The sequence below is a fragment of the Pseudorasbora parva genome, chromosome 7 (assembly GCF_024679245.1).
Source record: "Pseudorasbora parva isolate DD20220531a chromosome 7, ASM2467924v1, whole genome shotgun sequence".
Classification (NCBI taxonomy): domain Eukaryota; kingdom Metazoa; phylum Chordata; class Actinopteri; order Cypriniformes; family Gobionidae; genus Pseudorasbora; species Pseudorasbora parva.
In genome coordinates, this window is record NC_090178.1 from 13,253,587 (window position 1) to 13,281,549 (window position 27,963).

A 27,963-nucleotide genomic window follows, 5' to 3' on the forward strand; every position below is an offset into this window, starting at 1 on the left:
TTAATACGCTTTAATATACTATATATAATTAAAAGTTTTTGCAATAGAACAATTTTGCATAGAACAAAACTTTTTTTTCAAAACAAGGACAGGATTGAGCAAGCAGCGGTTGTCTTGTAGGCGAGGTCGCACAGCTGTTGAGCGTGACACGAGGGCGGGGCGCAGAAGGCGGGCGCGTCTAAAAGATCCTCCTTAGAGGCTCTTACCTGAAAAACTACAGGAATACTTACGCCATAGTGAAGGCATGTCGAGGACGGGATCACAGGATGATTTTTTTAATGAGCTAGACACCGTTTAAAAGTTACACCATGTATACGACTGAACGCAGGCGCATGAGCCTGCACGAGACCAAGAGAAAGGATCCTGTGCGAGTTTCAGCTGGAAGTTTATGGCAGGATCCTTTGGCTCTCGAGCTAGGCGGCGGGAGTAAAGGCATAATATCCCCGCGGAGTCGGACCAGGGCTTTGTCCGTAGTGTATATCGCCGTTGAGGACGGGTCTTTGCCTCAAACTGAGGAGGATCTTTCACAGAGGTGTCTTACAGAAGCCTGCGCAGAGGCGCACGCCGTGCTCAAGAGCTTTTCTTTTGAGCGCATTGCGTTGGGCACTACCGAAATCCTGGACACTTTTTACAACGCAGGCAAGTCGTGGCACGTACATATCTGGGATTTTCAGGAATATTTCCCAAAGTGTACGTGTAAGCTGTTGTTTTTAACTCTGTGTTTTAGATGTTGTTGTGGTGGAAATGAACAACTCTATCTGCCAGCCGTCTCTGTTTTATCACCTCGGTGTCAGAGAGAGTTTCAGTATGACCAATAATGTCATCCTGTACTGTGACAAACAAGAGGACAATCTTCAAGTTGTCAAGGTGAGATTCTAAACACAAAACGCATCCTTCAGATGTGTAAAGTGCAATGTTAATTTCGAAAGTCAGCATTACACTTTTTTGCACAAACGTTCTCACCGTTCTTTACTAATAAAAAAAGATTCAGTTCATTCAATACGTATAAACTTCTTGATAACAAAGTTGTCATGCAATAGTTGAAGTTGCGACCTGTTATTAAACAGCACACGCAGCAAAATCTAAAAATAAAACTATTAAGAAAAAAAGCATGAATTGATATATCAAATCATTATTTTGGCAGAACACAATAATGTATAGTTTCAACCCAAATATAGGCTGGGTATCGTTCTAAGATTTCCAATACCGATACCTTGACATCGATACCGGTTCCTAAACGATACTTTTTTGATGACAATTTTAACAATGGTATTTTTCCATTTAACAAGGTTACATTTCCTCTAAAAAACGTATTTTTCCAGTTTGTTGACTTTTGTGGCGGAATATTGACACAATCAAGGATAGCCTACAAGCTTTCCGCATAGCACTTGCAAAGGTAGCCTAATATATGGATGTAAAAATAGTAAGGAATAAAGGATAAGGTTTGGATTAAGGATTGAATAAGGATTACGGTTGGTTTTGGTTATGGTTTTAAAAATGATGTTGGCTCCTCATCTTCGCAGTAGTAGCTAAATGAGTATAGAGGGAAATGCACATTTCATACGTTTTCATTATAGGTATTTTTTTCGATTCGAATTGGTTAGTTTAAAATTAGGTTTAAAAGTAGACATTTCAGGCAAGTAGCCTATATGCTGAATCTTTATTTATTCTGTTGATCTGTTGTTTCACATAGTTTTTTCACATTTATTGAAAATAAATGCCTTTCCAATCTAATATGCGATGGAAAAAGCGAGAAGAACGGGTTCGGCAAAAGGTGGATTCAACTAGTTGAATTGCATCAAAAGTGCCTGCTATGCGTTATACTTGCTGACAAGTTATTGACAGCTTTTTTACTTGTATGTGTTCCAACCAGACATTGCATCTGCCATCCAGGCAGATAATTTATTTGCATTCAGTTCAAATAAGCACTCAGATTATTAGTATTAGGCTGTGGTGGGTTCCCCCAGATGAGGCTTGGCCACGGACCTCATGGACATCCGTGCTCCACTCCGGACAGCAGGAGAGAGACTTGATAACAGCGAGTAATTTTCTCACTGCCGCCTGCTGCTTCTGCTAGGCCTACTGATTGATTTTAGAGGGAAAAGCTGCCCATAACTGGTAGTCTGGCATCTGTTTTCTTCGTAATAATAGCATTATATTATTTCCACAACTCAATGGCCAATCCCACATTTTTAAAGGTGTCATGAACTGGCTTTTTTATTATTTTATACTGTTGTCTGAGGTCAACTAATTACGTTCATGTGGTTTTTACATTCAAAAACATCATAACTAATAAATAATAGGCTATTTTCAACTCTGGTTTTGAGTTCAGCTCCCCTGTTCAGTTCAGTTCATATGAGGGAGGGATTGTTTTGAAAGCAGCAACCGGAATGATTCAAGTACATCTTTATCAAACAAACACAATGATTTATTTCTCATCCACCCACGAAATGGACTAAATGGACTGCATTTATATAGCGCTTTTATCCAAAGAGCTTTACATTTTTACCTCACATTCACCCATTCATACACCGACGGCGATGTCAGCCATGTAAGGCGCCATCCAGCTCGTCGGTAGCAGCTGGGGTTAGGTGTCTTGCTCATGGACACTTCGACACTTGGTCAGGTGGAACCGGGGATTGAACCACCAACCTTCTGGTTTGTAGACAACCTACATGAACCACTGAGCCACTGCCGCCCCAGTGATTGATGCTTATTATTCTGTAGAGGCGGTGTTTCGTCAGTCGATGACGTCAAGATGCGAACGTGATCGTTTTCTGGGCCTGGTGTCTATAAAAGCTTTTCTTTGACTAACAAGGATGTTTACAGCTCTGAAACTTACAGGATATTCTTATATTACCATGACCTTGACCTTGATTTCTCAATTCATCACTCCTTTAAGCTAGAATACAAAGTTTTTGTCCAGTGTTGTGTTCTACATGCGTGCTAATCCTCTTTAAGTGTAGACATCATGTAAATAATATAGTATTGACAAGCGGCCACACACTTCAATTCATAAATGCGGGGGTTTCACTCTCGAAATTGTGATGACTTACAGTGATAAATATTTATCGAAATCAGGCTCATATAAATGTCAGGAAAACACGATTCCTGTCTGCATGTCAATATCCATGGATCACTGGATCTTTGGTAAGTTGTAAGGAGCACTATATAGTGTCCAACCTTTAGTTTAAACTGATAATCGTTTGTTTTACTCACATTTTTCCAGTCACTCTGCAGTCCCGGCTGAGGAGGGCATGTTCCGTTAAGCTATTTTTGATGAAATCCGAAAGGTTTCTGAACCACCCATAGGCAGCAACGTCATTACAACTGTCAAGGTCCAAAAAGGAATTAAAGACATCTTTAAAATTGTCCATGTGACTACAGTGGTTCAACATTAATGTTAAAAATGTAAGACTTTCTCTTTCACATCATTCTCCTACGCAGTTGACATAGCAAACACAGTGCATCGCTTCCAGGTTTCTACGTCAGAACGCTGGCTCACTATTGGCCGACGCTTTTCCTGTGAGTGTGATGCTGACGCAGGAGCTAGCCGATAATGAGCTGGCTTTGTGACATAGAACTTGGAAGCTCTGCACTGTTTACTATGTCAACAGTGTAGGAGTATGACTTAACTATGTTAAACTAACTTCAGAAAAAATACACCTATATAAAACCAGCATTTGTATATTAGACTTTTTTACTCTGAATCTGAACCTTATAGGAACTGATTGACCGTCCTTGTGACAACTAGCCCCGATCCTTTATAATGATGTGTTTGTTCTGTCTTCTTCTTTCTAGGAACAATGTGGGAGCTACACATTTATCCCTTACATGGTGTCACCACAAGGTAAAGTATTTGCCTGTGATGCCACACTGATGAGGGGGATCAAAGATTTCCTTCATTCCAGCTTTAAATTGGAATCCTTGCTGACCCCTTTGGTGGATCGACTGGTCAAGTTGCTGGAAAGTGTTCACATTCATTCTAGGTATATATGTGCATTTTCTTTTCCTGGAATAGCTAAATGTTACTTATATATTGTCTTAATAAAAGCCTAACACACTCTCGCAATGTAGCGAATATCTCCACGAGGCAATCCGCAGGGAGATCCGTCTGGCTCGAGAGCATTTCACGGGACAGGCCCTGAGTCAGGAGCTGGGTCGGATCCAGAAACGTCTGGACTCGGTGGAGCTTCTGAGTCCAGATATTGTTATGAGCCTCCTGCTGTCTTACAGAGACATCCCAGTGAGTTACAAGAGTTACATGTGAACAAATATTTTTCCAGTAAAACCAAGCCAATATGGCACAATATGACACTCATGCATATGCATTTGTAGTCAACATCATTTTTTAGGAACAAATTAGCACTTTTATCATACCTTTTCCCTTAAATGTGTATTTCTTCAATCTTTGTGGTTGAATTGTGTTGCCAATTTTTTGTGTGAATCTTTTGATTGTTGCTGTGATACACACCTGAATCTGATTAATTATTAATGAGATATAGAAATGAGATCTCATCGGTTTTGATGTAATAAATCATGTAGTAAACGATACATTAATGCTTCCTGTTCTTTAAGATTTCCATGTTATGCTTTTATTTCTATTATATGAAAAAAAAGAAAAAAAAAAAAAAGAAAAAAAAGTATAGGCCTAAATATAATTTTTGTCTACCCAAGGAATAAGCAAGAATATTTGACAATGGTTGTGAAATATAAGAAGTGCCTGCCAAATGTGTGAATAATTTATTGAAATTGAACTCTCTTTCTCTATGTAATTCAAGGACTACGACTCCATAATAAATCTGGTGGAGACCTTGAATAATTTGCCCATGTGCATGGTGATAGCACATCAGAACATTAAGTTTCAGTATATTTTTGCATTGAACAGGTGAGCTTTTTTGTTGTTGAAAAAATAACATTCCACAAAAAACTATTTATTGGAGTGCATATTCATTTTATTCCCTACACAACATTTTGAATCTGTTTAAAGGAGGAATAACACTGGTGATCGTGAAAAGGCTTTAAAGCTCATTTTACCCATTGTGGAATCTGGGAGCATCGTGGCCTCGGACGTGTACTGCCTGTGCGGGCGCATCTACAAGGACATGTTCCTGAGTTCAGGCTTCAAAGACACATGCAGCAGAGATCGAGCATGTTACTGGTGAGCCCCGGTCTTTGTCCTCTTGACCGACAGAGCGACACGAGACTGTGACTTAAATCTATTTCAGACATTTAAAAACATCAACTTTACTATAAGGTGCTGGGGTAGGAGAACATCTGATCTTAAATAATACTATTTGTATTATTTAAGAATGTGTAAGCTTATATGTTCTGTGTGCACACCCTTCCTTCTTTTGCCTTGCTTTACAGTAAATATACGTAAACGATCTTAAAACAAGAACTTTGTCAATCTCTTGTGCAACACTGTCACTGCATGTTGCCTCTGGCTGGCAGTGAGGTCACTAAAGTGCTTTCTCCCTACTGCTTGCCTAGTAATGTTTGTGAATGACAATCACGGATGTTACTCCATGCTGTAGACAATGAGTCAGTTTTCTTGTTGATACAAACAAGTATTTTGCAAGGACACGTCTCAATATAAATGGAATGCTCTTTGCCTTCGCGGCTATTTATCTGCAGCAAAAGGGCAAATGCTGGTCTATCTGGGCTCACAAAATTAATCAGGCTCAGAAATAGCACAGCAAGTACCACCGTATGTGTACAGAGACATATCAGAAATTATAGGGCAGTTGCTGGCCGCTAAAACAAGCTTCTTGCACCGAGAAAAGAGCTTCACTGGCTTCACTCCTATTGGTTGCCGCTCTCGAAAGTCGCTTTTCATTTAAATAAAGTTAAGCATATCTTTGTCATATTTACTTTGTCGCTGGACACACCTACATCCTGTCGCCAATGGTCATTGTCGCTCTTGTTGCTGGAAATCCCCAGCTCTCCATTGAAATGAATGGGATTGTGTCGCAATGTCACTGCTAGTGTGAAGGAAGCTTATATTTGTCCTGTTGTCAAAGAATGATTTCCCCCTAACCATTGGCAAATCATTTAAATAACAAAAAAGAAGAAAAACACATTTCAACATTTTTGTTGTTGTTGCATAAAACAAATGTTTGTAGATTTATGCTTCAAACTAGAAAAAATGCAATGGGATAGTACAAATAAATATATTATATTCCCCTGGGGGGGGGGGGAATCGAACACAATTTTGCTTCTCAGGTAAATTTTTTCTGGATTAAATAATATATAGATATTTTTACTAACAATTGGAGAAAATACTAATTCATTTTTTTTTTTCTGTGGTTCAAACAGTGATCCAATCATGAATCATTAAACAGTCAGGCATTTGTGTTAATGCTAATTTCTCTAATATTCCTTTACATTAATGATGTCTTGTGTTTGTACCTTTTATGTTTGTCCGGCAGGTATGGCAAGGCCTTTGAGATTGAACCGTCTTTGCACTCCGGAATCAATAACGTTGTGCTTCTGATGGCCGCTGGGCATGAATTCGACACCTCTATTGAACTGCGGAAAATCGGTGTGTTTATGTGTCCTTTATTTAGCTTCACCGCTCTGGTTGTGTGCACTTTCAATAGTGAGATGGGTCTACATATCATGTAGTGCTTTGTTGGCTATTGCATGGCATTTCATATATAGCAGGCTAGTGGATAGAAACTGATATTTTGTGGCCTACTTTAATGATGCAATTGCTTCGGGGACTAAACATGAATGCATGATAACACAATGTATGGGTGTTGAGAATGTGAGAAAATAACAGAGGTTGTTAAAGAAGTGTTGCTTTATTTTCACACTTTAGACTTGCTGCCCTGTCTCATGCTTTTCTTACATATACAAGTTGAGATTGATGTTATAGCCCAGACTGAGTTTTTATTTATTATAAGGTTTTATTGAGCTTTGTATGTGTTGTGCAGGTGTCACACTCAGTAGCCTGCTGGGCAGGAAGGGCTGTCTTGAGAAGATGCAGGACTACTGGGATGTTGGTTTTTATCTGGGGGCTGGAATATTGGCCAATGAGCACAAGAAAGTCATAGAAGCTTCAGAGAAACTCTACAGGCTCAAAGCGCCAATGTGGTGAGCAAAGGAAATTATTAATAATCCATGTTTAGTTTGGTTTGTAGGAAGTTACACCAAACCTTTTTTTAAAGTTTTATTTTCAGAACTGTATTAACTCATTCAAATAAAACTAGGGATTTTTTTTTAAATTGAAGTACTTAAGACAGATAATAATTCCATTACAAAAATTTTCCCCCCATAAAAAAATTAAATAATCACACTACATTAATGAGGCATGTATTATTTAATGCAAGGTTATTTCTTCTTTAAACCAGGTATGTTGCATCCATTATGGAGACGTATATATTATACAAGCAGTTTGCCAAACCCAAAGAAGTGAATCATCCTAAACAGGAAACTGTGGACTTTTGGATGGAGTTGATGGTTCAGGCGTGCAAGCCTACAGTTTCCACAGCACGCTGCCCGGTAAGACCACTTCTTTTCTCCTTCCTCAACAGTACAAACTTAAGGCCCCGATATACTCCCAGCGACGTAGCTTGAAGTAAAAAAAAGTTTGCAATACATGACCAGTGGTATACTGTTAGCAAACATCCCGAAGCCACCCACTCTGCTGAGAGCAGCATTTAGATGAATGTGTAAAACATGTGGTTTGAGCTTTCCTTTTTAAACAACAACAAAAAAAAATAGACAAATCAAACACAACAGTGGTGATAAAACCACAGTTAAGAAAGCACCTGATCATAGCGATGATGTTTGCACAAGCAACACTCCAGTCAAGTCACTTCACGCTTATTTATATAGCAATTTATACAACAGATAGATTGTTGGACTGCTTATGATAAAAATCATAATCATGATGGTTTTGCTCAATAATAAAATGATGGTTATTTAACAATATTATTGGTGGGGGATATGATCAAAGTCTTATTTCATGATATGAGTCATTTTAAATGAAATTTCACAATGATCAATACTTTAGCAAACACTGCTGGATACATTAAATATAGACAAATCCTTATTAAAAATACAGTTCTATTCATTTAAAAGCAATGAGTGATTTTATCCTTGTCTTTTGTTGTTTGTTTAACAATAATGACTGTATTTATTAGGCTGCTGTTACTTTAAGAGCTAACACACTGACCCAGGATACCGTTACAAACGCACTCTTTCTCAGTGTTTACATTCACTTAAGGCATTAGTGTGTAGGCTGTTTGACAGGGATGGAAATTAACACGCCACCAGCCAAATGTGATTTTGAGGCGTGGTAGGTAAACTCGTTTTAACTACCGGCCACCATGGCGGGTAAATAAAAATAGCATACTGTTTCATCTCTTTCTAAACTTTGTTCAATGCATGGGAGTGCTGCCGTATGTCCGAATATGACCAGTCATTTTAGCCGTCATCATCCGGGTGTAGAGCTAAAAGACTCGAATGAGAAGATCTATCTCTGTGCGCTCATCCGAAAGCGTGCACACTTCTCAAAGCGCGCAAATATTGAGTTCTCTTTCAAGTCTTTCGCTTAAACAGACAAACTCACACAAGAAGTATGTCAACATGTCCATCTTGATGAGTGTCCAAGCAGACATAATCTGTATATGGAACTTTATGAAACTTATACATAGAACTTTATACTGTCAAGAAAGACGGAGCATATCCCTGCATTAGATCTTAAAGGGGCAGTAGCCTTTACTCTTGTCTGTTTAATGTCAAACAAAAGATAAGGACATCACTCACTGCTCTTGATTGAATAGCTTTTGTAAGTTTAATAAGGATTAATCTTATTAAATTTACAAAAGCTAAAAATTTCGGTGCATCCCTACTAACAATGTTCTGCTCGGTATGTCGTCAACACGGTTCAGAAGGTGCCAAAACGAATAGTTTCATTGTTGGAACTAAAAACCTAAAACTGGAAGCCATAAAAGACACATCCAGGTAAAAAAAGAGCGCACCGAGCCCTACATTTAATGAAATGTATATCAGTTCATGGTTTTTGTGAAAGAGAAAATGTCAGTATTTCATTGAGACTTGAGATTAAATAAACTCCTTAAGGATTGTAGAGCTTGTAGTATTAATTTTCACATGCAGTTACACATTGTCGGTTAAAAACAAGAAAGTGGCTGTAAAAACATTGAGTGGCTGGTAGATTTTGAAATCTACCAGCACTGTTTAATACCAAGTACTTCCCGCAGTTTACCAACAATAGACTGCATTTTACAACACTCACTATTTTGGCTGATTTGGATGTGAAGTTTTGGCCTTTATGGAGGAACACCTTTAGCTCACCACTGTGAAAAAAACGAATGTGCACGGGAAGGAATGCGGCAGCGGGACAATTATTGTTTCATGTTGATAACCTAGTTTTTATAATCGTTGGATGCCAAAAGCGAAGTTGAAAAAAAATCAATCAATTAATCTCACATCCCTAATAGATTACTTTAAAGCAACAGCTTTACAGTATTAAACATGAGAATTTTCCATTAGAATGTCATTTTCTACTATAAAGCAGCTTTCCAGTGTGTTTGTGTTTTTACTCACGGATGTCTGACATCGACGGACTGAATAGGAGAAGATGGAGCCACAGAGCACACCAACCTATTACATAATCACCATAATCACCACAGACCAATAGTTTGAATGTGTTTACTAGCTGGTGTCTAGGAACTTTGCTTTAGCAAATTGTTTCAAACTTCCAAAGTGAACTATGTTTTGGCTTGATTTTGTTCGACATGACATCACACCAGTTCGTTCTTCGATTGCGCTTGGAGTATATTGGGACCTTTATCCCACAGCCCACAAAACTGCTTGTTTTACTTAAAGAAAAGACCAAAAAGGTGGAGAATATAAACCCTGTTTTTTAGGTTCTGATTCTGGAGCCAACTAAAGTGTTCCAACCCAGTATAATAAGCATAAGTGAGGAAGATGACAGCCGTACGGTGCAGCTGAGACATGTTACACCACTCGAGGTAAACTCCCTTGACTCTTGGCGCTTTTCACACATGGCATTCAGGACTAATTGTACAGGGTGCAGCTTCATTGCATTGTTGTAACGTAGTTGAGTTTCCATCTTATTTAATAATTTATGTGAGGATAGGCATCATTTAACATGACGGAAGATGGTGTGAGCCACCCACTGCTTTATGCTCTACATGTCTGTGGGAGTGTAATGTGCTTTATTTGGCTTTCCCAGAAAGGTCTTCATGAGTGGACTTTCCCAGCATCTGCTATCCGTGGAGTAAGGTACTGTATGCTTATGGGAATACTGCCATTTCCACTTTTCTTTTTTTCTGTTTTCCATTTCCAAGCTTGCAGCGTTTTATTGTCCCTCTAGGGCTGCTCTGTTTTGGCCACAGCTCAGCAATTTTTCTCTGAATGGGTCTTTTTTTTAAGCTTCCTTGTTGCTTGGCCTGGTTGACGCCTGTTATTCTCTTTCCATCTTTTTAAGCTTCAGGTCAATGTCTCTTTCTGTTCTTTTTCTTGCTTTTTTCCCCTATGTACAGCCCTTAGGGCAGCAGACATCTTGTTTAGAGCTCAGGTTGCAAAACAAATGATAATGGATGTTAATATTTAAGGTCAGATCAACCCACATTAAAAACATAAGTTGCAAAGAGCTGTTCAGTCATGACATAATTTTTTTTCGGCCATCCTTGATGGTTTGGATTGCCTGTTTTTGGATTGCGTTTTAACATTTCATTTTATAACACAAATTATACAATTTCAACAAATTGTTTCACATTATTGTAAAATTTACATTTTAGGCAATAAATATGTAATTTTATGTAATCGAACAAAAGAACTGTGCACCACAAACTAATTTGACTTTTAAGCCATTCTAAAAACCTAAGAACTATAATTTCCCAAGTGAGCTTATGACAAACGAATGAACTGTTCTGTTTGAATAAATTTCAAATAATGTAAAATACCTATGTTTTATTATTATTCACATGTTGGATTGTTTTGAGAATGCTCATGCTTATTTGGATTGAGAAACCCCTGTTGTTCCACTCATGCAGCATCTCCAAGTTCGACGAACGGAGCTGCTTCCTGTATGTCCTGTACAATTCAGATGACTTCCAGTTGTACTTTCCCAGTGATCTTCATTGTAAAGGGTGAGATCCGCCGACAGACACATTGCTCACACATGCTGCCAAGGACAACATAATGAAAGAGCTCCAATGTCATGAGTGTTTTTGGCAAAGAATGTACACCTAAAAGATTGGGTAATGTGAATTAGTAAAAAAAGAAAGAAAATATATGTACTGAATTAATAAGTGCTCCAGGCACTATTCACTATTCACTAAAATATTGGGACGTGAATTAGTAAAAAAAAAAGAAAGAAAAGATATTTACTGAATTTAAAGGTGCTCCAGGCACTATTCACTGAGCCTTTAATTTTCACGACATATTTACTTACCCTTATGTTGTATCAGGTTTAGGAAGTCACATTTGACCTTTGATAATGTTACTGTCATTGTTCCAATGAAAAAAGCAGTACACGATTACGCAATGGCCAAATGATCAAGCATAAGTGCATGTTTGAACACCATGAAGAAATCAAGAAAATGAATCACAATGAAAGATATTCTTCTATTGAACCTGTTCTCAAACCTATAATTTTGCTTGTCAGGTTCTGTGATTTGGTGAACTCTCTATTGCATCAAACAGAAAGTCCTGTGGAAGATTCCAGTCCAATCAGGGGAGGGGAAGGAGTTTTAGAGGTGAGAGATGTCACCATGAATGGCATATAACCCTCTCATTGTTTGTCCAGGCCCAGTAATCATGTTCAGCATGAGTGAAAATGTGCACTTGGTTGATTAAGCTGCTCCACCATATCTTTAGAATCACAACTATTAAAAATGGCTTTCGTTGATGCTGACTAATTTTTTATGGAATAAACCTGAGATGTTTTTCAGGTTAGTTTAGTTTTTTTTAAAGGGTTACTTCACCGCTTTTTCATATTAAACTATGCTATTCCCTTAACCAAAATGAGTTGATACATACCTCTCTCGTCTCTGTGCGTGCCACTTAATCTCTCTGACGGGCAGTGACGATCTGATAGTATTTAGCTCAGCCCACTAAGCCCAGTTCATTCACTATGGAACCAAACAGAGATCAAGTGAGAAGCGACCAAACACCTCCACGTTTTCCCAATTTAAAGTTACATTTACACGAATAGTTGAACGATCAAGTATAGTGACAAAATAAAACGTGGCGCTTCTCTAATCGGATTAAAAAGGAGAACTATAATGTATGGCGGAATAGCACTTCTGAGAGTACTTCGGCTCGGCGCAGTAAAAAGTCCCGGCCGACAGTTGAGTTGCCATTTATGGTCAAATACACTATATCGTTAAAAGTTTTGGGATGCCTACCTTTACATACACATGAACGTTAATGACATCCCATTCTTAATCCATAGGGTTTAATATGGAGTTGGCCCGCCCTTTGCATCTATAACAACTTCAGCTATTCTGGGAAGGTTTTCCACAAGGTTTAGGAGTGTGTTAATGGAATTTTTTGACAATTCTTCTAGAAGCACATTTGTGATGTCAGGCACTGATTTTGGACAAGAAGGCCTGGCCTGCAGTCACTCTAATTCATCTCATTCATTCTGTTGGGTTGAGGTCAAGACTCTGTGCAGTCCAGTCAAGTTCCTCCACACCAAATTCGCTCATCCATGTCTTTATGGACCTTGCTTTGTGCACCTCGCAGTCATGTTGGAACAGGAAGGGGCCATCCCCAAACTGTTCCCACAAAGTTGAGAGCATGAAATGTCTTGGTCTGCTGAAGCATTAGGAGTTCCTTTCACTGGAATTAAGGGGCCAAATCCAACCCCTGAAAATAACCCCGCAGGCTTGGATGCAGTCATGGAAACTCATTCCATGAAGCGCTCTATTCACTGTCCTTGAGCTAATCTGAAGACCACACACAGTTTGAAGGTCTGTAGCTATTGACTCTGCAGAAAGTTTGCGACTTCTGCGCACTGTGCACCTCAGCATGCGCTGACCTCGACTCCATGGTTTTACGTGACCCATTCTTTCACAGATGTTTGTAGAAGCATCTGTATGCCTAGGTGCTTGAATTTATACACCTGTGGCCATGGAAGTGATTGGAAAACCTGAATTCAATGTTTTGAACGGGTGTCCCAATACTTTTGGCAATGTAGTGTAGTTCTCTCTATTGTGTATCATTCCAAATGCAGCTTCCCGTTGCTACTGTGAATATAATACCACTATATAATGGGCAGTACCATAATGCAACTGTGTTGTCAGCCTGCTCCCTGCTCTGTAACTATCTTTAGTATTGACTGCTATGTGTCCTTACTGCCAGTTTAGTGCTTGTTGAATGTAGCAGTTAGGTGTGAAATGTAATGCTTTTCATACCAAACTCAGTTTTGCATTTTTTAACAAGCATTGGACATGGTGTTATTTTACACTTAATGGAACAGCTTATATCAAAATGCTTCAAAGCTTAGGGTTATTTATTTATTTAAAAAAGTTTTTTTGAACGAAGTTTCTTATGTTCACCAAGGCTTTTGTTTGTCAAAAATTGCAATAAAACAGTACAATTGTGAAATATTATTACAATTTAAAATATTTGTTTTCTATTTTAATATATTTAACAAAACTGAATTTTCAGCATCATTACTCCAGTCTTCAGTGTCATATGATCCTTCAGAAATCATTCTAATATGCTGAGTTGGTGCTCAAGAAACATTTATTATTATTAATGTTGAAAACAGTTGTGCTGTGCTTAATGTGTTTGTAGAAACTATTCATTTCTTTTTTTTAAATGGTACTAACCCCCAACATTTTGTTTAAAAATGTGTACTAACACATATTTAAAGATTTTAAAGATTACTATATATTAGTAATAATAAATCTATATATTTGTATATATCACTGGTCTTCACCCATTTGTCCATAGGATTCCATTACGGTACTATTTCTATTTCTCGTTCTCTTTCAGTATATTTACGAGAGCAATGAGAATGGAAGCAAGGTGGTGCTGGGGAAAGGAACTTATGGAGTGGTGTATGCTGGACGGGACCTCAGCAATCATGTGCGCATCGCCATCAAAGAGATCCCAGAGAAGGACAGCACGTATGAACATGTTTATCCATTATGTTTGTTTTTTTGATGAAATACATACTTTAAAATGTTTAAACTTAATGTATGTTACTTAACAATGCAGTAAAACATACTAACTGTCATAACACCTAAAACATGCCCACTTTTGGCATATAAAATTACTGTATGATAATAATAAAATATATTAATAAATAAGCATTATTAAGGCATAACATTATGACCACATTCCTAATATTTGGTCCCAATATTTGGTCCCCTAATATTTGGTGTTGGTCCCATTTTCGCTGCCAAAACAGCCCTGACCCATCGAGGCATGGAGTCCACCCATGAATGTGTACTGTAGTATCTGACACCAATATCCAAGATGTTAGTAGCAGATCCTTTAAGTCCTGTAAGTTGTGAGGTGGGGCCTGAAAGAGGCCCTTAGCCACCAGGGAATAGCGTTTCCATGAAAGGGTGTACATAGTCTGCAACTTAGGTAGGTGGTACATGTCAAAGCAACATCCGCATGAATGGCAGGAGCATCACACTGCCTCCGCTGGCTTGCCTTCTTCCCATAGTGCATCCTGGTGCCATGTGTTCCCCAGGTAAGCAACACATACGCACCCGACCATCCATATGATGTAAAAGAAATGTGATTCATCCGACCAGGCTCAGTGGTCCAGTTCTGATGCTCACGTTCCCACTGTTGGCGCTTTCGGCGGTGGACGGGTCAGCATGGGCACCCTGACTTGTCTGCGGCTATGCAGCGCTATACACAACAAATTGTGATGCACACCTTTTGTATCAGAACCAGCATTAACTTCTTGAACAATTTGAGCTACAGTAGCTCATCTGTTTGATCGGACAACACAGGCCTTCGCTCCCCACATGCATGACCCCGGTTATGGGCAATGACCCTGTCGCTGTGACCAATGACCCTGTGGTGTTCCTTCCTTGGACCACTTTTGATAAATACTGACCGCTGCAGACTAGATGCTCTGACAGAGTCATCTAGCCATCACAATTTGGCCCTTGTCAAACTTTCTCAATATCATTCATTTTGCCATTTTTCCTGCTTCTAACACATTAACTTTGAGGACAAAATGTTTGCTTGCTGCCTAATATATCCCACCCACTAAAAGGTGCCGTGATGAAGAGATAATCAGTGTTATTCACCTCACCTGTCAATGGTCATAATGTTATTCCTGATCGGTGTGTGTGTGTATATAGGCCTATATATATATATATATATATATATACATATATATATATATATATATATATATATATATATATATATATATATATATATATATATATATATACATATATATATATATATAAAATAAAATGATGTCTATAGTTTTAGCCCATTTATTTACTGTCTATTACGTACATTGTTGATCTGCTTCTGCAAAAATGTAGCACTTGTTTGTTGACCTCTGACCATGTTTAGGGGTCCCCATGGTCCAGTGATGTTTGTACTCTGGACTAATGTTTGTTTAAACTGTCCTCACATGGACAGTGTGCAGATGTAAACCTTTCCATGTCATCCAAGATTTGTGCTTAGCTGTTTTACCAAATATGCCTAAAAAACCCTTATGATTGTGGTCAGAACTGCATAGTTTAGATCATAATAATAATTAATTTTTGTCTTCCATTTTTGTCTTTTTGTTTTTTTTCTTGTTCTGGCTCTTAGCTATTCTCAGCCGCTCCATGAGGAGATTGCCCTACATAAGAGGCTGAAGCACAGGAATATTGTTCAGTATTTAGGATCAGTCAGTCAGGATGGCTTCATCAAGATCTTCATGGAGGAGGTTCCTGGAGGTGTGATGTGCTTTGTTCACTGGTCTCTGACATTATCTTTAAAGTTTTCATCTTTAATGACATGGAGGAATGTTGATTTTTTTTGTTTTCCTTTTTTTTTTTTTTTTGCGAAGTCTGTTGAGAAATTGGGTGTGTTGTGTGTAATGTTGGTGTGTGGTAAGCTCTATTGCTGGGAGTGTAATCACAATGTGCTTTACTGAACAGCACAGACCAGTTCAGAGAATTCATCTTAGTTATTTTTGGTTCAGTGACGTAAGATCATGAGCTTGTCGTGATGAAAAAAAGGTTTTTGTCTAATCAAAGGCAGTGTAGTGTAAACCAACAAGTAGCCATTTTGTTGTTATGGTACAAAAAATGTCATAAAGCAAGAAATTATATTACTGTAGACCCTTGTGGTATATTCCTTAAAAAAATAGACATACCGGTAAATACTTTTTAGCTGAACAAATGCTATAATATGTGCACACACGCATGGACTCAATGTCTTTTTTTTTTCTTTTTATGTTGATTTTTACCACCTTACTATTCAAAAGTTTGGGAATATGAATATGTTTTTATGCTCAGCAAGGCTGAATTTTTAATTATTTTAAAATGTAATTTATTCCTGTGATGATATGGCTAAATTTGCTCTTCAGAAATCATTCAAATTTGCTGATTGGTGCTTAAGTAACATTTCCTATTAGCAATATGAAAATAATTGGGCTGCTTAATATTTTTCTGGGAACTTTGATTAAAAAAAAAATTCAGACCTACAAACTTTAGAACAGTAGTGTATGTCATTAAACCCAAAATTGTTAAAAATAGAGCACTGTATGAAATCAATATAAAGGCAAAGATAATGTGTATGCATTTTAAATGCATTTTAAATTAATAATTTATTTTATTATGTCTATTCTTTTTATTATTTTGTCTATTTTATTGACCTTTCATGTGTGCATATGTGTATCTGCTATCTTAAAATGTATGATTACACAGTTCCTGAACACTAACATCATGTATTCACTTGCTTTTTTTCCATTACAGGAAGTTTGTCCTCTCTCTTACGATCAAAGTGGGGGCCTCTTAAAGATAATGAGGCAACCATTGTTTTCTACACCAAGCAGATTCTGGAAGGGCTGAAATATCTTCATGATAACCAGATTGTCCATAGAGATATTAAGGTATTAAGACATCACAGGGCTCCGATTGCTTTCAAGCTATCTATTCATCAACATGAACATTTCGGCTGCATTTTTTTCATCATGTATCATACTTTACACAATTTTTATCTCACCAGGGTGATAATGTTTTGATAAATACATACAGCGGTGTGCTCAAGATATCAGATTTTGGAACCTCTAAGAGACTAGCAGGAATCAACCCATGCACAGAGACGTTCACAGGTGAGTCTCCTAGTGCATACTTGCATGCTCCTCGGGTTACATTATGTACTCTTGTGTGTTTGCTTTTCAAACTCCTCCTGATTTATTTGGCCACAGGCACTCTGCAGTACATGGCTCCAGAGATCATCGACCAAGGTCCTCGTGGGTACGGCAAACCCGCTGATATCTGGTCTCTAGGTTGCACCATCATAGAAATGGCCACAGGGAAGCCACCTTTTCATGAGCTGGGAAGTCCTCAAGCGGCCATGTTTAAGGTGCTGCAGGTTTTTTTAATTGTTATTTTAAACTTATGTTATGTTAAATGAACTTTGAAGTTTATTTACATTCCATTCTCATATTCCCAATCGACTTCATGCTTCATTGCATATTTATTAGAAAACAGAAAACAATCAGAAAACAATCCTCTATGCATGTGTGCACGAAGAACAGAAGACGGTTTATGCTAATGTCTTGTATAGCACCCATTGTGGCAAAGACTGAAGGTGTAAAACTGGCAGTGTTATGACGGTCTGAAGAGTGTTTCGGGCCTTACAGTTTGCTGTTTTTGTCCCTATGCAGGTGGGCATGTTTAAGATTCACCCCCCAGTGCCAGAGTGCATGTCGGAGCAAGCTAAAGGCTTCATCGTGTGCTGCTTTGAACCCAACCCAGACAAGAGAGCCACAGCTTCAGAGCTCCTGAAGAACGGCTTTCTAAAGGGCAGTCCCAGGAAGAGGGCAAAGCCTCAGTCTGACAACTCCCTGAAAGAACCTGCTGGTGAGCTTGTAGAATCGCGTCCATAAAATGGGTGTTTCTTCAAATTTGGGCAGTTTTGTCCCTGTGGACTTTTAGAAAAAAAAAAAATGTTTTATATAGTTTTTATTTGTCCACTAATGTCCAGCAATGTTTATACATGCATCACACAAGAACATTTGGTTTGCTTGCTTGCTTGTTTATAGGGCTGTCAAAATTAGCGTTAATAACGCATTAACGCAAATTCATTTTAACGGCACTACATTAACTCGCAGTTAACGCAGCTCAGATTTTCTGTTTGATCCATGGCGTAGCCTGTGGTTGGAGAAATTGAGATAAGTCATAGACGTAAAGAATGCAGCAACAAACATTAATAGGGAAAGAAAAGAGTTAACATTAATATTACTATTCTAAACCAAAAGTGCAGTTATTTCCTACAAGCTATCATATTTTATGGTTAACTTTTATTAGTTAAACAGAAAATATGGTAGCTTGTAGGCAATAACTGCACTTTTGGTTTAGAATAGTAATATTAATGTTATCAATAACTTGCTTAAACCTTTAGTTAAACTTTTATTAGTTAAACCAGGTCCGCATGACAGCTTTCACATGACCAATTTTTTCATGTGTACTGTGCCCTATTCTGAACTAAACTGCCAGTGTAAAAACTCCCTTTATTCATATTCTTCAAATGAGAGAAATCACTGCTATTCTGAATTTTTAAGCTTATAGAGACATGAACAAGTTCTTTGATAAACATCTATGACCTTTGATACATGTGTAAGTATGGTTTCACTAATAATAAACGTACATTTGCATAAAGCATGCATATTTGTCCATACCCATGTTGATTTGAGGATTAAAATCTTAATTTTAACTTAATTCAAGATCCATTTACAACTGATAAAAATGTGCAATTAAATTGCAATTAATTGCGAGTTAACTCATGACTATCGTGCGATTAATCACAAATAAATATTTTAATCAATTGACAGCCCAACTTATTGTTATAGTTATTGATTTTATCATTTAGTGATCTATGCATTTAAAATATTTATACAATATATACTTTATTTGCATATGTATTCATTTATTTTATCATTATATATTTATTATATATATCATTATATATTCAAAATTTTTATGTATTTGTATTATACTTTATTTACTCATTTATTTATTTCATAATTTATTTTATATTTTGTATTTATTTATTTATTTATTTTCCTACCAAAGTGTCATTTACACCATTGACAACTTGTATGTAAAACGTAAAAAAAAATGGAGGCATGATAAAAGTTTCCTAGAGTTTTATGTTTTATTATGAAAAGGAAAAGGTTGAAATCTTTTAGTTTGAATGAAAATTACCTTAAAGTCGAAGAAACGCCCACTTATGATTAGTGACTTAAAGTGATTTGATAGCAAAAGTAAATTTTTGGTCATTGAGTTTATTTGGATATTATTTTGTAGGAGATTTTCACAGGAGCATGTCTGTACCCATTGCATTGTGTGTGGAGAACGCAAATGCTGAACACAATGATCTGTCCTGCTCTTTTGATCTGAGAAGGATCACTCCTGTCTTCAAAATAAATGACATGGCTGAAAGTCCTCCCAGCTCCAGTGGCTTTTTGACGTGAGTCTACGCATCAGATCTCAAATTCTGGGAATTTTATGTTGTCCAACACCTGAAATCACACATTTGCCTTTATTTTGCATGTATTTGCTGTGGGTAGAGTGCCTGATGATCCTCAAGGAGACATGACCACAAGTCCAGTCAGTTCTGTTGAGAATCTAGGTCTGTTCATGCTGAGAAAGGACAGCGAACGGAGGGACACGCTACATAGGATCCTTACTGAGTACATCAGCCTTGTAGTTCAAAACATTCAAGAGACACTACCACAGGTACATTCAAACACTACTCTGTCATCTGAGGTGCTTGATGTGTAATGTTGACACACCACTATTGGTCTTTCTCGAATGCCTGAATGATTCTGAATTGAGTTGTACTGTATGTGAACACTTGCTGTTTTTTCCCCCGTCTAACAGGCAGTGGAGCCATGCATTACCTCAGAGCACATCAGCGAACTGATTGGCTGCCTCCGAGATAACATCCGCTCTCCAGACAAAAGGCACCTGAGTAACAGGCTGTTGACGTTGCGCTCCAGTCTGCTGAACTCCTCTGTGCCTCTCAGCAGCCTGCAGGCTGTGCTCTTTAGCTTCCAGGATGCAGTATGTTCTTTGCTCTCAATCTGCTTTAATCCCAGTTAAACCAAACTCAGCAAACCAACGCTAAGAGTCATATGGGTTATATATATATATACATACACATACATACACCATTATATGTAGTCCATCTGACATTTTTCTTTTAAATGAGCATTTTTTTTATCAGGCTCCCATGTTTAGATTCAGTATTTTGCAGTCGTTTCCCGATCCCACCCGTCACGCTTCACTGTTCTTTCTAAATAAAGGTAAAAGGCTCAAAAATATAGTCAAAAAAACAATTCACACAGCATAACCAATAACCATAATGACAGCAGACATATAATGTATATTTAAAATTATTTATTTATTTATTATAATTTTATTTATCATTACTTTTTTTTTTTATATAATTATGATAATTAATTTATTAAAGATAAATAAATAACTATAACAATTATTTACTGTTAAGTAAGTTGTGCATTAAGAAGTCCAAGTCAGTAAAGATTAAACGGATGTTAGTCAAATATAAATCTATTGTCATAAAATATACATTACTGGTATATAAACATCTTCTTTAGTTAAAAATATCTTTAAACTGGATAAAAACAATCAGCTCAACAATTGAAAGCCAGTTCATGCACACGCGTCATTCATCTTGCAATCATACGATTCGATTCACGCCTTCTGATTGGTTCTATGAACTTAGAGGCTTTTGCTGGCAAAGGAAAGTGCCATTTAGAGGTTTCTGCCAACGAACTGGTATTTCTGTATGGGCTGGGGCTGGGATTTAGTGGGTTTGAAGCGAAAGGATTTGATGAATGTATACTATGTGCGAAGAACATTAGATCTAATTTTGGATGGAGGGGGCATTTGGTAATAAAATTGTATATGTAGTTTCATTCTATAAACTAATGACAACATTTCTCCCAAATTAAAAATAAAAATAAAATTATCGTTTAGACTAGAGCATTTATTTGCAGAAAATTACAACTGGTTAAAACAACAAAAAATGGTTGATTTCAATGTTTTCAGATCTCGAATAATGCAAAGAAAACAAGTTTATATTCATTTACAAAAAATTATAATACTAACGTTTTAACTTAGGAAGAGTTCAGAAAACAATATTTGGTGGAGTAACCCTGATTTCCAATCACAGCTTTCATGCGTCTCGTCTTGCTCTCTACCATTCAGTCACAATGCTCTGGGGAGACTTTATGCCACTCCTGGCGAAAAAATTCAAGCAGCTCTGCTTTATTTGATGGCTTGTGATCTCGCGTCCTTCCTCTTGATCACATTCCAGAGGTTTTAAGTGGGATTCAGGTCTGGAGATTGGGCTGGCCATGACAGGGTCTTCAACTGGTGGTCTTGATTGTTCTTGATAAATGCATGGAGTATTGTCCTGCTGGAAAAAACAATCCTTTTCAAGTTGGGGAGCATTGTCAGAGCAAGGAAGCATGTTTTTTTTTTTCAGGATAGCCTTGCACATGGCTTCTTGTACATGGCTCTGACAATGTTCCCCAACTCGAAGGATTGGTTTCCCCCACAGGACAATGTTCCTTGCCACACTGCAAGGACAATAAAGGTGTGGCTGAAGAACCACCAGATCAAGGCCCTGTCATGGCCAACCCAATCTCCAGACCTGAACGGCACTGAAACTTCTGGAGTGTGTTCAGGAGGAAGGTGGAGGTCACAAGCTGATTTGCTTGAATCTGGCATCAGGGTTCAGGCATTGACCAGTTGTCATTTTCTGCAACAACAACAAAAAAAAAATCTTTAGAATTATTATTATTATTTTTTTGATAAAATGTTGTCCATAGGTTAATAAAACAAAAATGTTAATTTTACTCAAACACATGCATATTTAAATTGTATATCAAGAGACATTTAAATACTTTGCAGCGGTCTCTTCATTTGTTTCCTTTTTTTAACAAACCCTGAATAGAAGTTGTCATAAAAAAAAGTGTATTTATTTATTTTTTATTTATATAATCTAATTCTTCATAATGTGACTTATTTTTTTAGGTCAAGAAAGTTCTGAAGAAACAACTGATAAAACCTCATTGGATGTTTGCTTTGGATAACTTGCTGAGGCAGGCTGTACAAGATACTATCACGGTTCTGCTGCCAGGTACGTGAAGGACACCATTTCAAATGTAACAATCTTGTTACGGGCATACCCTCATTGCAATCCATCAAAATCCCTTTTCAGAGCTCAAGCTTCAGCTACAGTCATCGTTTGAAAATGAGGAGAGTGCTCAAGAAGCCGAGCAGCCCACAGAGGCTGATTCTGAATCAGATGTCACTCCCCTCGCAAAGGACAATGAGAAATCGCATATCACTCAGAATTCTGAAGAAGGTCATGCCAAATGCAATGATCTCCACAGTGACCTCATCTCCAGTCAATCTTCACTCGCAAAGGAGCTATCAGAACTTCGCCTTGAGACTATAAGGTATCCAAATCCTTAGCTCGCTGTTGCATTCAAAACTTTTAACAAATGTATTTTATTTCAGCTAGTTGCCAAAGCTTTTTTTTATTTCACTTGATTAACCAAAATAATTATAATTGAAATAAAAATAAAATCTATATAGACATATCTTTAAAAGTTAACTTTTAAAAATGACAAAAACACCCAACAAATTACAAAAACTTTTGTAATTTATTATTTGTAACTTTAAAAAAAGAAGAAAATTCCAAATATTCATAAAAAATAAAATCATACTAATATCTCAATCATACTCAAACACTAGTATATACACCATCATATGGTCAGTCTTTTTTTTAAAGAAATAAAAACTTTGATTCAGCAAGGATGCATTAAACTGATCAAAAGGGACCCTCTAAGACATTTATTACAAAAGATTTTGGCCCCACTTTATATTAGGTGGCCTTAAGTACTATGTACTAACATCAAAAAATAAGTGCAATGTACTTACTGTGTTCAAATTGTATTGCAAAACACTTGCTGATATTGAGGTGGGATACGGGTAGAGTTAGGGACAGGTGTGATGGTATGGGTCAGTTTAAGGGTAGGGTTTGTGTAAGGGAAGTGCCAACTGTGTAATTAGAAATGTAACTACAGAAATTAATTACAGACATAATTACATGCAGGTATTTTTTAAAATGTAAGTACAATGTAAAAACATGTATGTACACAAAAAGTGCATAGTACCAAATGATTAATTAAAATGTTAGTACATAGTAGTTAAGGTCACCTAATATAAAGTGGGTCCAAGATTTCTATTTCAAATAAATGCCATTCTTTTGAACTTTTTATTTATCAAAGAATCCTGAAAAAAAATGCATCACAGTTTCCACAAAAATATGAAGCATATCGACATTTATAATGATAAGCAAAGTTTCTTCAGCACTAAATTAGCATATTACATTGTCTGTATAAATATACAAACAAAAAAAATGATGCAATCACAATTACATGCCATCAAAGTACAGCAAATATAAGAGCTGTGACAGTGGCGATGTCACACTCACAACAGAATGATCTTTAATTAGCCACAAGAGGGCAGTGAATGAAAACAGTTATGTAATGAACCACACTGATTTGTTGCTGTTGGGAATTGTTCACACTATGTTCCAACTTCCAGGTTGCTTATTCAGCTGAATGAAAAGGAGAAAGAATTCCAAGAGCTTCTGAAGAACTCCATTCATTCCAAACAAAGGCACATCAAAGCCCTGGAGGTCAGAGCTGTGCCTGCAGCTAAAGGTTACTCACATTTTTTCTTCTATTAATTCTGAAGTTAACTAAGTATTTACCGATGAACAACTGTTTGCGAACTGCTTCCTCCGTATGAGAGAAAGTTGTCGCCCGAAGCAGTCAAAAGGTGTGGAGCAATGTGTCACATTTATTCACATCCACTCAACATGCCACTACTAGTCTTTAGTTTTGGGAGGAGTTTTTGATACCCATGAAGAACGCGCCCTGTAATCACTCACAACTGTTACCCAATTTCAACCAACCCAAGTTTATGCTTTCCCCTCTGGGCTTGCGTTTTCACTACATGTACTTCTATAAGAATAATCCCTGTTCTGGAAGTGTTTTCGGAACGGTGAATTTTGTAATGACCGGTTTTGCAGTAATAGTATAGGACTGTAGCATCACTTCCTTTACATAAGTACAAATGAATGCATATAAGTATCAGTATATATAGCCAATGTGTGTTATGTTTATTCTTTCCAACAGATAATAAACCTTCATCCTGTAATGCTTACAATTCTACTATGGTGCGCTGGTTAAAAGGTGTTCCAGTCGATGAGAGAACCATAGAAATTGTGAGTGAAATATAGAAAAAAATGTTACTTTTAACCACAAGCTTTGATTGCTATGCTAATTCATATTTTAATAGATTTCTAAAAGTGAAATGTATCTTACATTTCTTAATTTAGCTTAATTATGTTGAAGTTAATAGTGATTGCTTGTTCTTTGATTTTTTTAAGCTTGTCTTTCATGAGTTCACCTTGGACTGTCTCCTCCACCTCGCCTGCAGAGATGATCTGCAGTACTGTGGCATCAAGTAAGTCCTTTAGACATCATTTCCGAGCGGGGAAAACATGACAAGGTGTAGGGGAGACACTACTGTTTTACTTTACACTAAGATTTTTTTTTAAATGTTTTGGAAAGAAGTTGGCTTTTATTTAATCAAAAATTACAGAAAAACTTTAAAGGTGCACTATGTTGGATTTTTTGCACTAAAATATCCAAAAACCACGAGGCCAGTGTTATATATTTTGTTCAGTTGAGTTCTTACAATATCCCAAATTTCCAACTATTTGTAATTTGTAAAAAAAAAAAATGCTATTTTAATCAAGGAACGGGGACACCTGTCAATTGCGTCATATCTGTGTTACCCTCGGTTTCCGAAACACTTTACTCTCACTGCAGTGCAACAAGTGTCACAGCAGACGTTGAGCGAACGCACAGAGTAACATAATTTTAAACACACTTAAAATGTGTCTAATATAATAAACAGAGCTGCGTTACCTCATACTCATGACCAGAAAAGCATAAATGGAGCCGACGACTGCTCGCGAGGCAGCGCTCCAGTCGCTCCAGCGGCCTTGCTCAGCTCACAACACACTGTCCTGCTCTGCTTCATACTACAGGAACGTTAATAATCACATCCATGAACATGAGTTCTAGCCCGATTCTTTTCCACCGGCTGTGAGGTGAAGACCACATGTCAAAACAACGCCTTTGTTTTGAATAGGCGCCCTCTAGCGGACGGAAAAATCACAGTGCAGCTTTAATATTGTGAAATATTATAACAATTTAAAATAACTTAAATAATTTAAAATCAATTTTAACATTTTAAAATTCGATGGCTGAAAACTGAATGTTCAGCATCATTACTCTAGTCTTCAGTGTCACATGATCCTTTAGAAATATGTTGTTTTGATGCTCAGAAACATTTCTTATTATAAATGTTGAAAATAGTTGTGCTGCTTAATATTTTAGTGGAAGCCATGACACGCCTTTTTAAGGTTTTTTTGAAGAATAGAATGTCCAGAAGCACAGCATTTATTTGAAATAGAAATCTTTTGTAATAATACATGTCTTACCTGTCACTTTTGATACATTTAATGCATACCTTGCTCAATAAAAGTATTTGGGCTCACCTGGCGCAATGCGATGCAAGTTTTTTTTTGTGCTAGTTTCAGCCCGACACAGTTATCATTTTCACATTTCATGCCACACTAAAAAGCAAATGCACTTGTGCCCATCTTTTAAAAAATAATTTGGGTTATTTAAAGGGCGCGTTAGTAATATAGTGCTTAACGCACTATACACTCTGCTTATCACACACACATAGAGGTGCAGTAGCACAAACATTTTTAAATATTAAAAATAAAGGGATTACCCTCTGGAGAACCGTTCAATCTTTCAGATCGCAAATTCCGGCATGTAAATACTGAATCTGCCGTGGTGCGAGCACAAATGGCTTTTAAAGTAACACAGAGACTTTTTCGGAACTTTCACTTATTCACCGGCTTTTAGCTTATTCACTTGCTTTCACTTACCTCCAGTCTTTGTGCTAAGCTAGGCTAGGGTGTGGGTGTGTCAGACAGTTATGGCACGCGCGGAGATGAGAATGGTGTGTATGGAGTTATCTAACTCTGAGGGATACGGTGAATAAGCTAAAGTCCCAAAAAGTCACTGTGTTCCTTTAAAGGGAATGGGAGATGAGACTCTGATTGGTTTATTGCACGTTACAGCCAAAACACACCCACGACTCATTAAGAGACCCTTTTGGACCATGTGCCTTTTGGTCAATGGGTTTCTTGTTAAACTAGCAAAAGTGGATTCAGACACACCCTAAGGCCACCTGCGCCATGCGCTCAGATTGTTAAAATAGGGCCTTTAATTTTTTTTTTTAAACAAATGAAAAATGAAAAGTTTTGAATGCTACTGTATAATGTGAAGTCAATCTGTGTTTGTTCATTTGTTTCTCAGAGGTGGGATGCTGTGTCGCTTATGGGCCGCCATATCCAAGCAGAAGAAGTCTCATCTCAGTCCAGTCAAAGAGGACAGTGAAGATACCACCCTCTAACAGACATGACTGACTCTCTCTTGTCCAGTTTTTAGATACTATGAGCTCAGTGAGTTTGCAGTGTATAGAGTCAGTGCCTTTTTTGCACTATTACTTTACGTCTGTGCCTGACACTAAGAGGAAAGTAAATAATATTATAGAAAATGTACTTTACTGTTCAAAAGTTTGGGAGGGTAAGATGTTTTAATGTTTTGAAAGAAGGCCCCTGTGCTCATCCAGGCTGCATTTTAATGACAAAAAATACAGTCAAAACAGAAATAGTGTGAAATATTATTACAATATTATTTCTTATTTAATATATTTCAAATTGTAATTTATTCTTGTGATGGCAAAGCTGAATTTTCAGCAATATTACTCCAGTCTTCAGTGTCACATTATCCTTTAGAAATCATTCTAATATGATGATTTGCTGCTCAGGAAATATTTATAATTATCAATGGGGAAAACAGTTGCGCTGCTTATTTTAGTGAAAATCGTGATTTTTTTTTTTTTTTTTTTTTCAGGATTTTTTTGATGATTCGAAACTTCAAGAGAACCTGTATTTTAAATAGAAATATTTGGTAACTGATGTCTTTTCTTGCTTCTTAAATAAAAGGATTCATTTGTTTAGCAAAACCCCCAAACTTTTGATTGGTAATATACAATGTCAGAATAGTCAGAGAACATTTCGTTTGTTATAGAGAGAGTCGATATGTTTTCATGCATTTATATCTCTATAATGTGTGAAATATTTACGCTAACATCATGCTGCATTTGTATTTATTAATTGTTGTACTAAATACTATACATTAACTACACTTGCAAAAGAATATGATGCTGACTAGAAATTAAACAATTAAAACTAAAACTACAATTTAGTAATTTATCTTAGATGTGAAGCTTTTTATTTGCAATGCACAAGTGAAAGGAAACTAACTGATCCAATTTTCTTTCTTGTTCAACAAATGTATTTTTAAAAGTACAGCTATTGCAAGTAATCCTTTAGTTTATAAGAGATAATAAAAGCATTTTGAAAAGAATTAGTGAATGTTGTGTCACTTTGCGATACATTTGCTTTTCAAAAGCAGTGATCTTGTCATTAAAGAAAATACAGTATGCAAACGCAAGCGCACAGTGAAAGACTGACACTTGTGAAATTGTAGGTACA

General features: G+C 37.1%; 1 protein-coding gene across 2 annotated transcripts; it reads left to right on the forward strand.

Annotated features, from left to right (window-relative positions):
* The first annotated feature begins 142 nt into the window (after nucleotides 1-142).
* On the forward strand, nucleotides 143-27,835 carry si:ch211-1i11.3 (mitogen-activated protein kinase kinase kinase 5). 2 transcript variants are annotated; one of them, XM_067448196.1, is made up of 28 exons: nucleotides 143-639; nucleotides 728-867; nucleotides 3,802-3,989; nucleotides 4,078-4,246; nucleotides 4,782-4,888; nucleotides 4,991-5,161; nucleotides 6,432-6,544; nucleotides 6,939-7,098; nucleotides 7,356-7,506; nucleotides 9,900-10,004; nucleotides 10,229-10,278; nucleotides 11,052-11,147; nucleotides 11,666-11,756; nucleotides 14,005-14,138; nucleotides 15,808-15,935; nucleotides 16,959-17,095; nucleotides 17,212-17,317; nucleotides 17,414-17,571; nucleotides 17,876-18,071; nucleotides 19,518-19,680; nucleotides 19,781-19,949; nucleotides 20,094-20,276; nucleotides 22,275-22,380; nucleotides 22,462-22,702; nucleotides 23,856-23,974; nucleotides 24,452-24,540; nucleotides 24,706-24,782; nucleotides 26,720-27,835. In XM_067448196.1, exons 1-28 carry the CDS (start codon nucleotides 309-311, stop codon nucleotides 26,814-26,816), a joined length of 3,975 nt encoding a protein of 1,324 aa, XP_067304297.1. In that variant the 5' UTR covers nucleotides 143-308; the 3' UTR covers nucleotides 26,817-27,835. The 2 variants fall into 2 exon arrangements, with proteins under 2 accessions (XP_067304297.1, XP_067304298.1); XM_067448197.1 differs by lacking the exons at nucleotides 143-639; nucleotides 728-867 and adding an exon at nucleotides 3,302-3,411.
* The last annotated feature ends 128 nt before the right edge of the window (nucleotides 27,836-27,963 follow it).

Excerpts from the sequence above, each read along its gene's own strand:
- si:ch211-1i11.3 (XM_067448196.1), top strand. The coding sequence starts at position 309 with ATGTATACGACTGAACGCAGGCGCATGAGCCTGCACGAGACCAAGAGA. Across the intron at positions 3,990-4,077 it reads AGTGTTCACATTCATTCTAG|CGAATATCTCCACGAGGCAA; the intron begins GTATATATGTGC and ends CTCGCAATGTAG. Across the intron at positions 19,950-20,093 it reads TTCAAGAGACACTACCACAG|GCAGTGGAGCCATGCATTAC; the intron begins GTACATTCAAAC and ends CCCGTCTAACAG.